Raw genomic sequence first — 14,882 nt, forward strand, 5'->3', positions numbered from 1 at the left:
GGAGCCCCCGGTGGTCGTTTGTTCATTAGTGTACCTCGTGTACGGAGTGCTTCAACCCAACGTAGGATAGTGTTACGAGCGGGAACAGCTTGATTTCTGTGAATATTGAAATGACGCCGAAACTCACGCTGAACGGCTGTGATACACTTATTATTCTTGACAAAACTGTCGTACGCAAAAACGCGATGTTCTATCGTCCACGGCACCATAGCTTAAACTGAAACTAAAATAAAAACAATGCTTTCACCTCACAAACATAACCCCGCCTCCCGCACATCTCTACCTCCACCTGGTGGTGAGTTATAGCCACTTCAAATACATCCGTCCTTTATGACTCACCCGGTATAACTTCATTGACAGCACTTAAGTCATGTATCATGCATAACTTCATAGAAATAATTGCAGATTGTGAAAGGAAAAATGAGTATTGCAATTTCCTTGGTAGCTGGGCTACTGACTTCAGCCCCCCTTCACAAACTGGATTTTCAGCCTGTCAATTTTGAGTCTGGGATCAGTGCCATTAGTTCAACGCCCACATGATCTACAGATGTGTCCTGTAAAGAGGAGGGACTGCGTACTTCTGCAGCAGATAGATTAATGTCCCTGATTACACTTCTGATTGCATCGGGACCCACCTGGAATTTGAGCGGAGTATCCTCAACCTCTGTCTGGGTGAGAAATGTTGTTTCTCTATTGTATTTTTGTGGGGGGGGGCTGTAAGAGTATACGTACTTTCATGGGTTGTGGAATCAGTATGCCAGTACCCTATTAAATTCTAAAACTCAATATTGGTGGGTGTCAAAGCTTCTTCCAACTGGGGACTAATTTGCATTTCAAATCTGAGATCCAGAAACTTTTTATTACATCGGTGGAAGAAACTATCCACAGGTTCTCCTTTTCCCTGCATGACATCCTGGAGAATGGGGGTCTGGCAAGCTGCTTACTATGGTATCTGTCTCCTGGTATTTCCAGGAGTCCTTGCATGGAGTAGATTGTGTACAAAAGTGTGAGCTTTGAGGCTTAAAAGATGATGATGATGATTATGTCCCCCCACCATATAGCGATAAATACTGTAGATTATCAGTCTGAGCTATTTATTTCCTGTCTTCTCCTGTTCTGTTTAATTATATACCTCCATGTCATATTCATCTTTTTCTTCATTATTCGTTTCAGAAACTACATTAATTAATAAAACTATAATGGATGCTGGACAGGATGTAGCATAAGGCGTGCCGTCTATATAAATAGTTGGACAGAGGGTAAGACTACTTGGATTGGTCATCTGACAGTCAGAACAAGTCTCCTGATATTCTGTGTTTGACGGCTGGCACACGTCCAGTCATCGGGAATGTATATAGAAGTATAAATGAATGTAATGCAGATATTGCAACTGACATCTTCCTGTGTACATATTTGTTTTGCATAAAATTCAGCAACTTGTTATATTCCTCTCCTCATCCCTTTTTTCCTAACTTCCTCTGCCATCTTATAAAATGCTTCAGGGTCCTGTAACACCTCATAATACCTGAGGCTGGGACGCTGCTCTCCACTCATTAACACGTTCTTCCATGCCTTCTTATCTAATGCTCCTCCCCTCGGGATCGGAGGGTTTCTTAACATACATTTTCTTTCCTCACGCCGCCATGGGTCATATCTGTCTTATAGAAATCGACTGACTACTCCCACCCATTCTATCATCTGAATTCTGAATGTGTCTGAGGGACATGTGTGTGCGTCTTGAGACAAATTCTCACGGGATTATAAACAGTTGGATATGTGACTGTAAAGGCTGTATGTACTCCTTATGTCCGAGTAAAGGGGTCTTCAGTGAACATAGTGATGTCTAGCTATCTTGAACACTGTAATATAGGAAATTAACCAACAATTAACACCAGAGTATTTCACAAATCTTGTGTATCCAGAAACTGCGCAGTCTAAAAGTACCCTCAACACTTTCGATCTAAAACATTTCAAAGAAAACCATCACACAGAGAAATGTAGTGACCTTAGTAAAACAATAACTAAAAAGTAACAATAGATTTCGAATCTCACAGAGATACAGTATCAGTACAAATCAAAGCAATTACCATTCAAGCAATTCTCTTTCTACCTGAACAAATTTTAACAACTAACCTTATAATTATAGTATGCAGAACAAAACCAGTTTAACCATTTCTCTAATTTCACAACACATATACAGTATATATATATATATATATATATATATATATACACACATATATAAAATGCATTCAAAAATTTTAACCACATGCTAGTACGCCTCCTGCCGGCAAATCATACACACTACAAAAGACAAAAGACAGAATGAATTTAAAACTGGCACTGACATCAAATACTGTGAATCTTTGACACCAAAACACTTCACAATTTACCTATCCATATGCCAGCCTGATTTGTAGAGATGAAAAATCTACACCTGGGCAAACCATACTGTTCAGGGAGAGAGCAATCAGTCACATCAACACGGTAATTGAAATTACCCTTCCACCCGTTTAGAATAAAACCTATAAACCTATGCTGCAGCTAAAACACCATCATCTTAGCCAGATGATGTCCGGTGGGAAACCCGCAAGAAGTCACCAACCACTTAGAGGTTGGAAAATCACTAGTAATCAAGCCCCTTCTCCCACTTGCCCACTGGGAGAGACACAGTTCAGACTTCTGTGATCATCGGTCAAGCCGAGAGCAGGACCGGAACCAGAGTGACAGTGAATTTGCTCAATACGTATCCCTATCTTTTTTTTCTCTTTTTCTTTTCAGGCTGGCTGAGGTAGCAATCACATATGCAAACCACCAAAACAGCAAAGCAGAGAGGCAAAGCAGATAAGGCAGACAATTAAGGAAATCGTGACCAGGGTGGGTTTTTGGTGCTAGGACTTGTCAGATTGGTCACTATGTCCGAGTCTGACAGCCGACTGACCTTCATCTCAGCATGGAAACACTGGAGGGTTATAGGTAAGATGAATAATTTTCTTACCTAGTAGGAGGTGCACATCGCCACCCTCAAGTCGTCCGGTCCAAGATTGGAGGTCTACTTTGCGGCTGGTCAGGTTCAAACTTTCGTCCTAGCCCCACGTTGGGCGCCAAATGATATGAATGATATTGATATGGCACACCGAATGCGTGTGTCGTCATCTCATCTTAATTCTTCTGCTTCCAAATTGAATGTGGGGTCTTACGGCCGGAGAAATCGGGACAAATGCAAGCAATTGTCTCTCAAATGATTTCTGATTTATTTCCAGAAGTGTACAACATTTTATAGCAAAAATCGAGCTGTCTCATTGCATTACATCATGGGTTCTTTCCAAATTACTGATTACCCCAAATAGCAAATTATTACTGATCTCATATGTCCTATATCTACTATGTAATCTTATGCAACTGAGTATTTTTTCTGGCCTAGCCTAACCCAGTTTCGATGAGACTAGGTGGATACAGAAATACAGAAATAAGTCTTAGAGAATCAGAAGTATCTTGAAGCTACATGATTCCAATATTCAGCAAAGCGTCCATATAGTGGTATAATTTTGATTCTTGTATATATTCATATGCCATATATTCTCCCCGTAACAGTACTGATCCATTATACGGACTGACCCATTATACAGACTGACCCATTATACTGACCCATTATACAGACTGACCCATTATATGGACTGACCCATTATATGGACTGACCCATTATATGGACTGACCCATTATACAGACTGACCCATTATATTGACCCATTATACCGACTGACCTATTATACAGACTGACCCATTATACGAACTGACCCATTATACGGACTGACCCATTATATTGACCCATTATAGGAACTGACCCATTATACGGACTGACCCATTAAACAGACTGACCCATTAAACAGACTGACCCATTATACTGACCCATTATACCAACTGACCCATTATACCGACTGACCCATTATACTAATCCATTATAAAGACTGACCAATTATACTGATCCATTATACGGACTGACCCATTTTACTGACTCATTATACAGACAGCCATTATACGGACTGACCCATTATACGGACTGACCCATTATACGGACTGACCCATTATACGGACTGACCCATTATACGGACTGACCCATTATACGAACTGACCCATTATACTGACTGACCCATTATACTGATCCATTATACAGACTGACCCATTATGCTGATTCATTAATCGGACTGACCCATTATATGAACTGACCCATTATACGGACTGACCCATTCATTATACTGACCCATTATACGAACTAACCCATTATATGAACTGACCCATTATACGAACTGACCCATTATACGGACTGACCCATTATACAGACTAACCCATTATACGAACTGACCCATTATACTAATCCATTATACAGACTGACCAATTATACTGATCCATTATACGGACTGACCCATTTTACTGACCCAATATACAGACAGCCATTATACGGACTGACCCATTATACAGACTGACCCATTATACGAACTGACCCATTATACGAACTGACCCATTATACGAACTGACCCATTATACGGACTGACCCATTATACTGACCCATTATACAGACTGACCCATTATATTGACCCATTATACGAACTAACCCATTATATGAACTGACCCATTATACGAACTGACCCATTATACGAACTGACCCATTATACGGACTGACCCATTATACGGACTGACCCATTATACGGACTGATCCATTATACGAACTGACCCATTATACGGACTGACCCATTAAACGGACTGACCCATTATACGGACTGTCCCATTATACGGACTGACCCATTATAGTGATCCATTATGCAGACTGATCCATTATACGGACAGACCCATTATACTGACCCATTATACAGACTGACCCATTATACGAACTGACCCATTATACGGACTGACCCATTATACGGACTGACCCATTATACGGACTGACCCATTATACATAGTGAGTGTGACCCATTATACCGACTGACCCATTATACGGACTGACCATTATATTACAGAAAATAACACGATCACCTGCAGCCTTTGCGCTTATTACGTTTCTGCCTGTTAAACGTCTGACACACGAGCGCCCTCTGGTGTCCGCACCGATCATACCATGAAGTAGACCTCCAACGGCTAGACAGTCTGTCTTGTGACTATAGAGTCCGCGCTGCTGTACTACAGACAGGTCGCCTCATTTCCGCCGGAAGTTCCCTGAGCGTTTAGTGGCGAGTTCTTCTCAGTTTCCTCCGATCTAGTCGCTATCTTCTTGTCAGTGACAGTGCGGTGACGCCCCACGGTAAGTGCAGGGCGCGGTGTCTGGGTGATGAAGCAGGGACGCTGATGTATATGGTCTCCTAGCTGGCTGCGTCCGGACTACAAGTCCCAGCATGCCTTCTATGGACGGAGTAATAGGAGGGTGGGTCTGTATGACGCTGCTAGGGACTCAAACTTCCTTTAGGCTATGTGCCCACGTAGCGTTTAGATCCGGACACTGAAAACCGGACTCCTTCCCAGAAATCGCGCTGTTTTACCGCGATTCTGCCGCGATTTTCGCGTGCGATATTCAAGCACTTTCCAAGCAATTTGAAGCATCACTTGGAAGTGATTGACAGGTTGGTCACACTCGTCAAACATAGTGTTTGACAAGTGTGACCAGGTTTTTACTATTGAGGCCGCCTATGCGGAATCAATAGTAAAAGAAAGAAAAATAATTAAAAAATAAAAAAAATCGGGGTATATTTACCTTCCGACGTCCCGCGCAGTCTCAGCGACGCTCCCGTTGCCAGCGATGCCTTGCGAGACCTGTGATGACGTAGTCTCGCGTTGCTATAGTGATCTCACGAGACCGCTAGAGTAACGCGAGACTACGTCATTACAGGGCCTTGCCACAAGGCATTACTGGGAACGCTAGGCTGGGAATGCTGCGCGTGACACCGGAAGGTAAATATACCTCGATTTTTTATTCTTTTTTTTACAGGGGTATGGTGCCCAGGGCCTGGAGGACAGTTTCCTCTCCTCCACACCGTGGGTACCAACCGCACATGAGACGCTTAACTTCTCGCATGGTGGGCATAGCCACATGCGGGAAGTAAGCGATTCTCATGCATTCTTATGTTTGCGGAATCGCGGCAATTCTTTGCGATTCCGCACAAAAGAATGAGCATGCTGCGATTTTTTCCGCGATGCGATTCCGCCGCCTTTCCCACTTGCTCTATGGATGGGGGGGAAGGCGCTCCTGGTAATGTGGCCCCGCCCACTGCGCCCCAAGAACCTAATTTACATAAAACTTATAGGATCCAGCTGATTTTTTTTTTGTTCTTTTTTTTTTAAGCTCATTTAACCCCACGGAGCTCATAAATGATGTTGTTTAACCTCTTCCCAACATATGACATACCGGTATGCAGAGGTGGGTGCATGGGGGCGCCATCAAGAGCGGACCCTGCTCCGTACGCTGCCGGTGTCTGCTGTGTCATACAGCCAGCACAATCCCTGGGGCTCACCCTGATGGCCGCTGTTTCGCCTCTTACATGCCGCTGTCAGACAGCGGCATCTAAACGATCGCAGGGTGCCATAGCAGCTGAGGGTCTACTGAAGACCCCCCCTCACGGCCATCTGTGTGCTGTCATGAAGCTGCAGGCTGAGCGTCAGGCGAAACTGTCATTTCTTCTAGATCGTGCGACGGGTGTGAATAGACGTGACAAGCGACGAGAGATAATGACTGATGAGTAATCCCCAATGTAAGAAAACATCCCACGAATTCTATCTCCTACACTAAACGCCTTGAAGTGGGGAAAAAAGAAGCTGCCAAATTGCTGTTTTTTGGTAGTTGCACCTCAGCAAAAAAAAAAAAAAAAATAATAATATACAGTAGAAGTATAGCCTAATAATACAACATAACTAATAAATATCACTAAAATAGGCAATTACTTGCATAGTAAATAGGCAGATAGACACCAACCTGCCGCCCCTAAGCCGTGTTTTTGTCAGGAGGCGTGGTCTAAAGCCGCGCGGGAGCTGGTACATGTGTAATTGGTGGGCCGATCAAGTGTGCTCCCCGTTAATGATGTATGGTCCGTAGTCAGCCCGGCCGGACCACTTCCTCCTGCGCTCGTGGGACACAAGCCTTCCACCGCTGATAGGCAGCGAGGATGACTTCTGAACACACCGCAGCGCATCGGAAGGCACATGTGAGGTCGGGCCCGGGCATGCGCACAAGACAAGAAAGCGAGTGACGGCCATTAAAAGGGCCATGTATCTATATTGAACAGGACAGCAGAGATCAAAAAGGCTGCAAGTGGAAGGACATGTGGGAGAGCAGCTAATAGTGACTTTCTATGTAAAATGAGATGGAGCCCTAATTCATATTGACGTATGGAAAACACCCGTATGCTGGGAGTACACCCTGACGGCGGCCTAAAAAGAGCAAAGGGCCATTTAATCCGAGTGGATAAATGAAATGACTGCGGGCAGAAAAAAGATATGATAGTGGAAAAATAAAAACTAAAGGGGGAGGAATGAGCCACCAAAATAATAGAAGAAAGTGAAGGAATAGGGGAATGATGAGCAGTGTAAGCACTTTCATAAATGTGCCCAAGTACAGTTCAATAAAAGTGTAAAAGTGCCGGGATAAGAACAATGGGACTAATAACCAAGGTGTACAAGGGCCATAAATGTGGCACAATAGTAATAGCTATGAAGCATGTAGATAATAATGGACAGATTATAGTCCACTCTGAATTATAAAGATTAATTAGAAGAACGAAATAAAATAAAAATAAAACTTAACACCAATAACAGTACATACACAGGACAGTTATTAGAAATAAAAATTAAAGTACGTAAAATTATATACTCAAAGTGAAACCAAAGCACAATGTGACAGGCTCTCCCTGTCGTGATCCTATTTAGTTCATCAGGAGACCAGAAAGTCCTGACCCCGACAACACTGGACACAGAGGTCCGAGAAGAGAACCCAAGGAATCCTAGTCCCCACATATCCATAAATTGGAGGCGCCAAACTACGGACCATACGTCGTTAACGGTGAGTACACTTGATTGGCCCACCATTTGCACATATGCTAGCTCCCGCACGGCTTTACATCAATAACGCGCGTAGGGGCAGCAGGACAGGGTCTATCTACCGATTTACTAGGCAAGTTGTTGCCTAACATTTGCACTTTGTCACTTTCTCCTTGCACAGCAGGCACTTTAGTTCCTTTGACCCCTACATCTAGCCTACCCTCCACCTCACATGAGGAAGTCACATGTTCCCATGGATGTTTGGATCCAACGTTGGACTCCATTGGAATCTATTTGTGCCCATATTTCAGTCTCCACACTGCTGCTTTGTACTTGTACAGCTTTTAACTCTTGATGAACCTGGTTCTCTTTTACATTGTTTATACATGTGCAATCTTTTGAGCTCTTTCTTGGTACTTATTTTAGTGATATGTATTAGTCATGTTGTATTCTGTGGCTATACTTCTATATTATTACCCCATGACTTGTCCTGCTTTGGTAGTGCTACTCTGCTCAATCATTTCTCTTTAATATGTACTTGTATTAATAAACTTTCTTTTATGGTTGAAATCTACTCTCTGGCCCTCTCATTGCTGTAATACGTTGAGTTTTGCCCTTTTGTGTTTATACTTTTATATTGAAGCCCTATCCTTCGGAGAGGTCATCAGTATCTGAACATTGGTGGTCCGGATCCCCCCGCTGATCAGCTGCTTCTAGTGCTACTAATCCGATACTGATGATTTATCTTAAGATTATGCCTTGCATATAAAAGTGCTGGACAACCACTTTAGGGGTTAATAAGGCCTTCGATTACGGTCCCATAAATTCACTGACTCTTTTACCTCCAGGTCTCATCATGATCGAAGTTGTCTGTAACGACCAACTGGGGAAGGAAGTGCGAGTAAAGTGCAAGTATCCTTCCATTGTTCGTCGCAAACAAAAACCTCCGTAGGATGGAGGGTTTGGCCAGCTGCTCCCTGCAGAAGCAGTCCCAGACCTCCTCTCCGCACGGAGAAGGCCGTGTGTCCCTCTTGACATTGGTCTTGTTTATTGGTTGTCAGATATTCTATATATTTTACTGAAGGTCAATCGTTTTATTTCGGTGTTTCCTTAACATTGTGTCGTGTAGCTCGGAAGACACAATTAAAGACCTGAAGAAGCTTATAGCTGCTCAGACAGGAACACAGTGGGAGAAGATAGTCCTCAAGAAGCGGTGAGTCCCCGGGAATGGGCGCAGAGCGATATCTCCCTGGTGCTGTGCAAGTGACGGGGGGGGGCAAGGGTCACACCCAGAGCAAGGTGTGTGTTAACGGGGTTATAGCCTGACGCATCTTACACACACGGACAACACTTCTGGTAAAGTAAGGACTACGCACACCGGTCACTGAAATATCAACTTTTTATATAAACCGTTCGATCACCCTTGAAACAGCATTTTGCTGTTTTGTCAGGTATTTGGCCTGTCTAATCAATTAGGCTTTAAGATGTTATAAGGGAGCGCCTATCAACAATCAAAACCATCAAAATAGTGAGTGAAGCGCTGGACTATAGTACAGGTAATATGTGAACATGGGCCTGCCTCGCGCGCTCCCACGGGCCTGCCTCGCGCGCTCCCACGGGCCTGCCTCGCGCGCTCCCACGGGCCTGCCTCGTGCGCTCCCACGGCCCCGCCTCGCGATCAAACAGTCTACATTACCACGGTTTGAAGTTCCGTCGGAGCTTGTGACCGGTCATTCAGCTGCTCAGGACATGCAGCATCCATGCAGGTCCTGATTAGACAAAAGCACGTCGGTTTGTGCAACAACAGGTCAGTGTCCGTTTCCTTAGCTTTCGGGTCTCCCAAGGCCACATTTGATCCGCTGCTGTGGCGTCTTTTGTGTGAAGTGTGACACACAGTCAACCTTTCAGCCAACCAAAATAATTAGAAGCCGAACCGCAGATCTGGGGAGGTAAGAAGATTAGCCCCGTTCCTGTCCATGGGCAGAGCACTCTTCATTTTTAGATTGATTTTGTAATGCAAGTTATATTAGAAAGCGCCACTCCAGCGGTTTTTAGTTTTTTTTCTATTGCATTGCTGGGGTGGTGCTTCTAGTCTAAGTTCCCTGCCCCTAGTCTTACACTTTCCTACCGCCATCTTCACCTTCTATCACCACCTCTCCGGTTAGTGCAGATCGACCTGCCGGATTACACCAGTGTTTGTTGGAGCGCGTCGCAGGTCACTTCAATACAAGTCTATGAGTTCCTAGTTGATGTCTTGTGACCGTTACTTCTGACTTCCAGTCAGTAATTGCTGTAACACAATGTCACCGTGGGACTGTAACGGTGATAAAAGGTGAAGACGGCGGCGCGTATATATATTATTAGCTGCAGGGACCGTAGATTAGTAACACCACTCCAGCGGTGGGAAAAAATTAAGGAATGGGGCTTTAACCTTACTTTGCCTTGTCGGAATTTTGGAAATTGTTGTTGGGGGTTCAGTAAGAGAGAAAATAGAATCTTACCATTCAAACGGGGTGTACTTACTTATGCTGAGCACTGTATATATGACGCTGCATCCATACATGTCCTGCACCGTACTGGCTCAGGAATGGCAGCTGGTGTCAGCTGTGTATTACAGGTAAAGCTGCCAGGATTCACAGTCACTGGATTGCCCAGATGCCGCGGTCAGCAGCAACCGTGGCATCGTATCCAGCTACTTTTAGTATTAACTTAATTTTGCAGGTTGATGCAATTACATTATCAGGAAATATACTTCATATAGTAAGTCTCATAAAAATACTCAATTTCTGTTTTTTTGTTTTTGTCTCCCCCCAAAAAAAAATAAAAATTAAAAAATAAACAAGCAATCAAAAACACTCTTGTACAGTAAAATGGGGACTTTAAAAAAAATCAATGTTCTGTAAGGCTAGCTTCACACTAGCGTTTTGGGCCGCAGTGCACGGCCGCCACTAAGCCCTGCCCCCTCCGGTCATCTCCGCCTAGTATCAAACACAGCTGCATGCGATCTGCACACCCTATCTTTAGCATAGGTTGCGCTGACCGTGCGCTAGTAGAATTTTGCATGCGCTGCGCCCTTTTGACGATCCGCCGGTGTGCGCCAAACGCACCATGTTGCATCTTGGTGTGCTCGGAGCACCGTCAAGGGCGAACTGCACGCAAAATTCTACTAACGCACGGTCAGTGCAACCTATGCTAAAGATAGGGTGTGCAGATCGCATGCAGCTGTGTGCAATACTAGACGGAGATGACCGCAGGGGGCGGGGCTTAGCGGTGGCCATGCGCTGCGGCTCAAAACGCTAGTGTGAAGCTAGCCTAAGAAGTTAAATGTGACCTGATCTGTAATGATTGTATAGACGGTCTAAAGTTTTCTGGGTACTTTGTGTTTTTAGGTACACGATATTTGAGGACGACGTTTCTCTTGCTGACTGTATCCTTTTTATGAGCATGGACACGCGTGCAATTCTCAATGTTTTGTTGTGGATCCCACACTGGAAGAGCTATAATGTCAATGAGCTTCAGAGGATGCGCCAAGGAAATGGGATAGGTCTGAAGTAAATGTTGGGTCCTACATCTTCTAGGGATTCTCCATGGATGCAGGCCTCCTGCTGTGTTATGGGGCCACAATGCTGGGGTGGGAAATAATGTACAGTAGGTGCGTAGGACACTGGAAGGAACATTTAATTTTTCTTTACAATGATCTATTACCTCTTAACTATAAAACTTTGCTTCTCTTTAGAACTGTGTGTCCTCTTTACAAGATTAACCCCTTATAAGCAGCTACAGGTGCATCTCACAAAATTAGAATATCATCAAAACGTGAATTTATTTTAGTTCAATACAAAAAGTGAAACTCATGTTATATAGAGCCATTACACACGGAGTGATCTAGTTCACGTGTTTATTTCTGGTAATGTTGATGATTATGGCTTACAGCCAATGAAAGCATTTTCATGCACATGCGTTTTTTCAAGGTGTGCATCTAGATGCGCCAGACGCACCTGTTTCATTTTTGGGTCCATCCAAAAGGCGTCATAACGCATTACAGTCTATGGGAGCGCATGCATGCGCATGAACATGCGCATGCCTGCGTTTGCGTACGCATGCGTTTTAAGAGTAAACATGGCTAGAAAATGGTTAAAACGCATGCACCTAAAAAACGCAAACGCATGTGTGTTTTTGCTTGCGCACGATGCGTTGCGCAAAATAAACACTAATGTGAAACTAGCCTAAATTAGAATACTTTATAACACCAGGTTGAAAAATGATTTTAAAATCTGAAATGTTGGCCTACTGAAATGTATGTTCAGTAAACGCACCCAATACTTGGTCGGGGATCCTTTTGCATCAATTACTGCATCAATGTGGCGTGGCATGGAGGCGATCAGCCTGTGGCACTGCTGAGGGGTTATGGAAGCCCAGGTTGCTTTGATAGCAGCCTTCAGCTCGTCTGCATTGTTGAGTCTGGTGTCTCTCATCTTCCTCTTGACAATACTCCATAGATTCTCTATGGGGTTAAGGTCAGGCGAGTTTGCTGCCCATCAAGCGCAGTGATACTGTTGTTTGTAAACCAGGTATTGGTACTTTTGGCAGTGTGGACAGGTGCAAAGTCCATCTCCATAAAGCTTGTCGGCAGAGGGAAGCATGAAGTGCTCTAAATGTCCTGGTAGATGGCTGCGCTGACTTTGGTCTTGATAAACACAGTGGACCTACACCAGCAGATAACATGGCTCCCCAAACCATCACTGATTGTGGAGACTTCACACTAGACCTTGGAAATCAAGGTCCCAGAGTCTGGTGGAAGAGTGTAGAGACAGAACAATCCAAGCTGCTTGAGGTCTAGTATGAAGTTTCCACAATCAGTATTTACCAAGATGACTTTTGGGTTGTCATTGGCTGTAAGCCATAATCATCAACATTACCAGAAATAAAAGCGTGACATAGATCACTCTGTGTGTAATGACTCTATATAATATACGAGTTTCACTTTTTGTATTGAAGAACTGAAAGAAATTCACTTTTTTGATGATATTCTAATGTTGTGAGATGCACCTGTATGTTCTCCTCGCGTAGGTTAACCCTTTACAAGCAGCCTCATCTTCCTCTAGAACAGAGATGGGCAAATAATTTTCCCAAGGTGACCATGACTGTTGCGAAGGGCTGAACCAATATACTGAAATTTTTTCGGTTCAAAATGAATGTTTTATTTCTTATTATTGAGCAGATAAACACCCTATAATTTACTGATTTTTATAAGGATTGTAGGAAAAGAACGAACTCTTACTGCTCCTCCTGTTATTCAGCTCTTGTACCAATGTCAACAGTTCACCCAAAAACAGTATGATGTTCTAACAGCCCCCCACACAGTTTGATGGCCCCCACAATGTATGATTTCCCACACATACTCCCCATCACCGTATGATTCTCCGACAGCTCGTCAACATAGTATGAAATCTCCCACAATTCCCCACACAGCACGATGGCCACCATACATACCCCCCATAATTTTGGTCCCACACACAGAAGAGTGAAACCCATGCAGCATGATCCCGTATAGCTCCTCATTTACAGGATGTTACAGGATGTCCCTCACAGTACGATCACGCATTCCTCCAACACCGCATGATGACCCTCACACAGCCCTCAAATCCAGAATAATGATTCCCCCCCACAGCCCAACATACAGTTTCATTCCTCCCCACAGCCCAACTATTCAATTTGATGGATCCCACAAAATATAGTACCTCCGCAACCTGTCCACAAGCACGGTATGATTGGCCCACATATTACCCCCTGAATGAGTGAATGATCGTAAAAAGAAAACGAACCACTCGCCCACGTTTCCCTGCCATTCAGACATGACGTCATTGAACCTGTGCTGAGATTCTCAGTCGCACATGCTGAATGGTGAAAGTAGATGTCTCCTCTCCTTCTCCATTATGTTCTCCAGTATCTGCATCCCCAGGATACCAGTGAAATCGAGATGTTGGACGAATGTGGTGAGAGAGGCCCAGCGTGCTGGTTAGGAACAGATAAGGGGTCCGATGTGGTCTGCAGGCCATAGATTGCCCAGGACTGCTCTAGTAAAGTCTAGGCAGCGGAATCCTCATTTTCTGGGCTGCATAGTACGCAGAGACCTCTTATTACATGACTGATAAAACAGTATTCTGTTTGCAGTAAAGTTTAGGCTTCATTGAATGAAAGGGAGGAAAATTTTGACTTTCGGTGAATTTGAGAAAAATAATTATTTTAATTCTCCATGGTTTTATAACAACACTACAGTCGCGGTACTTGAGTAATTTCCACATATCCAGGATAATCATTCCTTAACAGATTCCCCTCCAGATGAAATACACGATGGGATGAACCTGAAGGTGGATTACCAGTAGCCGTCGCCTTCTCGCCGCCCTCACCCAGTGCTCTGTTTTTTGGTGTTTGTCCACAGTGGTGTATTTTTTTTTTTTTTTTAATAAAATCTTGTGTAACTAATTTGTCTGGTTTAGTGTTCATCGTCTCCATCAACTTCTAATTTAACACTAATCTGGGATGGCTGGAGTACATAAAGGAGGACATGGCAACTTCAGTAGGATCCCTGGAGGACATGGCAACTTCAGTGGGATCCTTGGAGGGAGCCCACCTCTTCAGCATAGACTAGTAGTGGGTAGTTGGTGGTCAGTTCTAATTAAAGATGCTCCTCAGTCCCTGGACATACATGGAAAGATGCCTCCTATGTTCTTCAGATAGGTATTATCTCATCCATGGGTATCCAGTAAAACATAACTTACAGGCAAGAGAAGGGAACATAAGCTCAATTGGGACCTAACTTCTCAGCAACAGGTGTTCACTATCCTTACAGCAACCCTGCAG

The 14,882-nt window shown here is 43.9% G+C and overlaps 1 protein-coding gene across 6 annotated transcripts; it reads left to right on the forward strand.

Moving 5' to 3' along the window:
• Positions 1 to 544: 544 nt before the first annotated feature.
• On the forward strand, positions 545 to 14,504 carry LOC141060806 (ubiquitin-like protein 5). 6 transcript variants are annotated; one of them, XM_073557161.1, is made up of 7 exons: positions 545 to 672; positions 1,174 to 1,259; positions 2,782 to 2,976; positions 8,867 to 8,930; positions 9,148 to 9,231; positions 11,408 to 11,445; positions 14,361 to 14,504. In XM_073557161.1, the coding sequence occupies exons 3-7, from the start codon at positions 2,916 to 2,918 to the stop codon at positions 14,402 to 14,404; spliced, it is 291 nt and encodes a 96-aa protein (XP_073413262.1). In that variant the 5' UTR covers positions 545 to 672; positions 1,174 to 1,259; positions 2,782 to 2,915; the 3' UTR covers positions 14,405 to 14,504. The 6 variants fall into 6 exon arrangements, with proteins under 6 accessions (XP_073413262.1, XP_073413265.1, XP_073413263.1 ...); XM_073557164.1 differs by lacking the exon at positions 2,782 to 2,976; XM_073557162.1 differs by lacking the exon at positions 1,174 to 1,259 and having other exon boundaries at positions 546 to 672.
• Positions 14,505 to 14,882: the final 378 nt, after the last annotated feature.

Source organism: Dendrobates tinctorius, unplaced genomic scaffold (assembly GCF_039654945.1).
Source record: "Dendrobates tinctorius isolate UK_male_01 unplaced genomic scaffold, ASM3965494v1 ptg000245l, whole genome shotgun sequence".
Classification (NCBI taxonomy): Eukaryota; Metazoa; Chordata; class Amphibia; order Anura; family Dendrobatidae; genus Dendrobates; species Dendrobates tinctorius.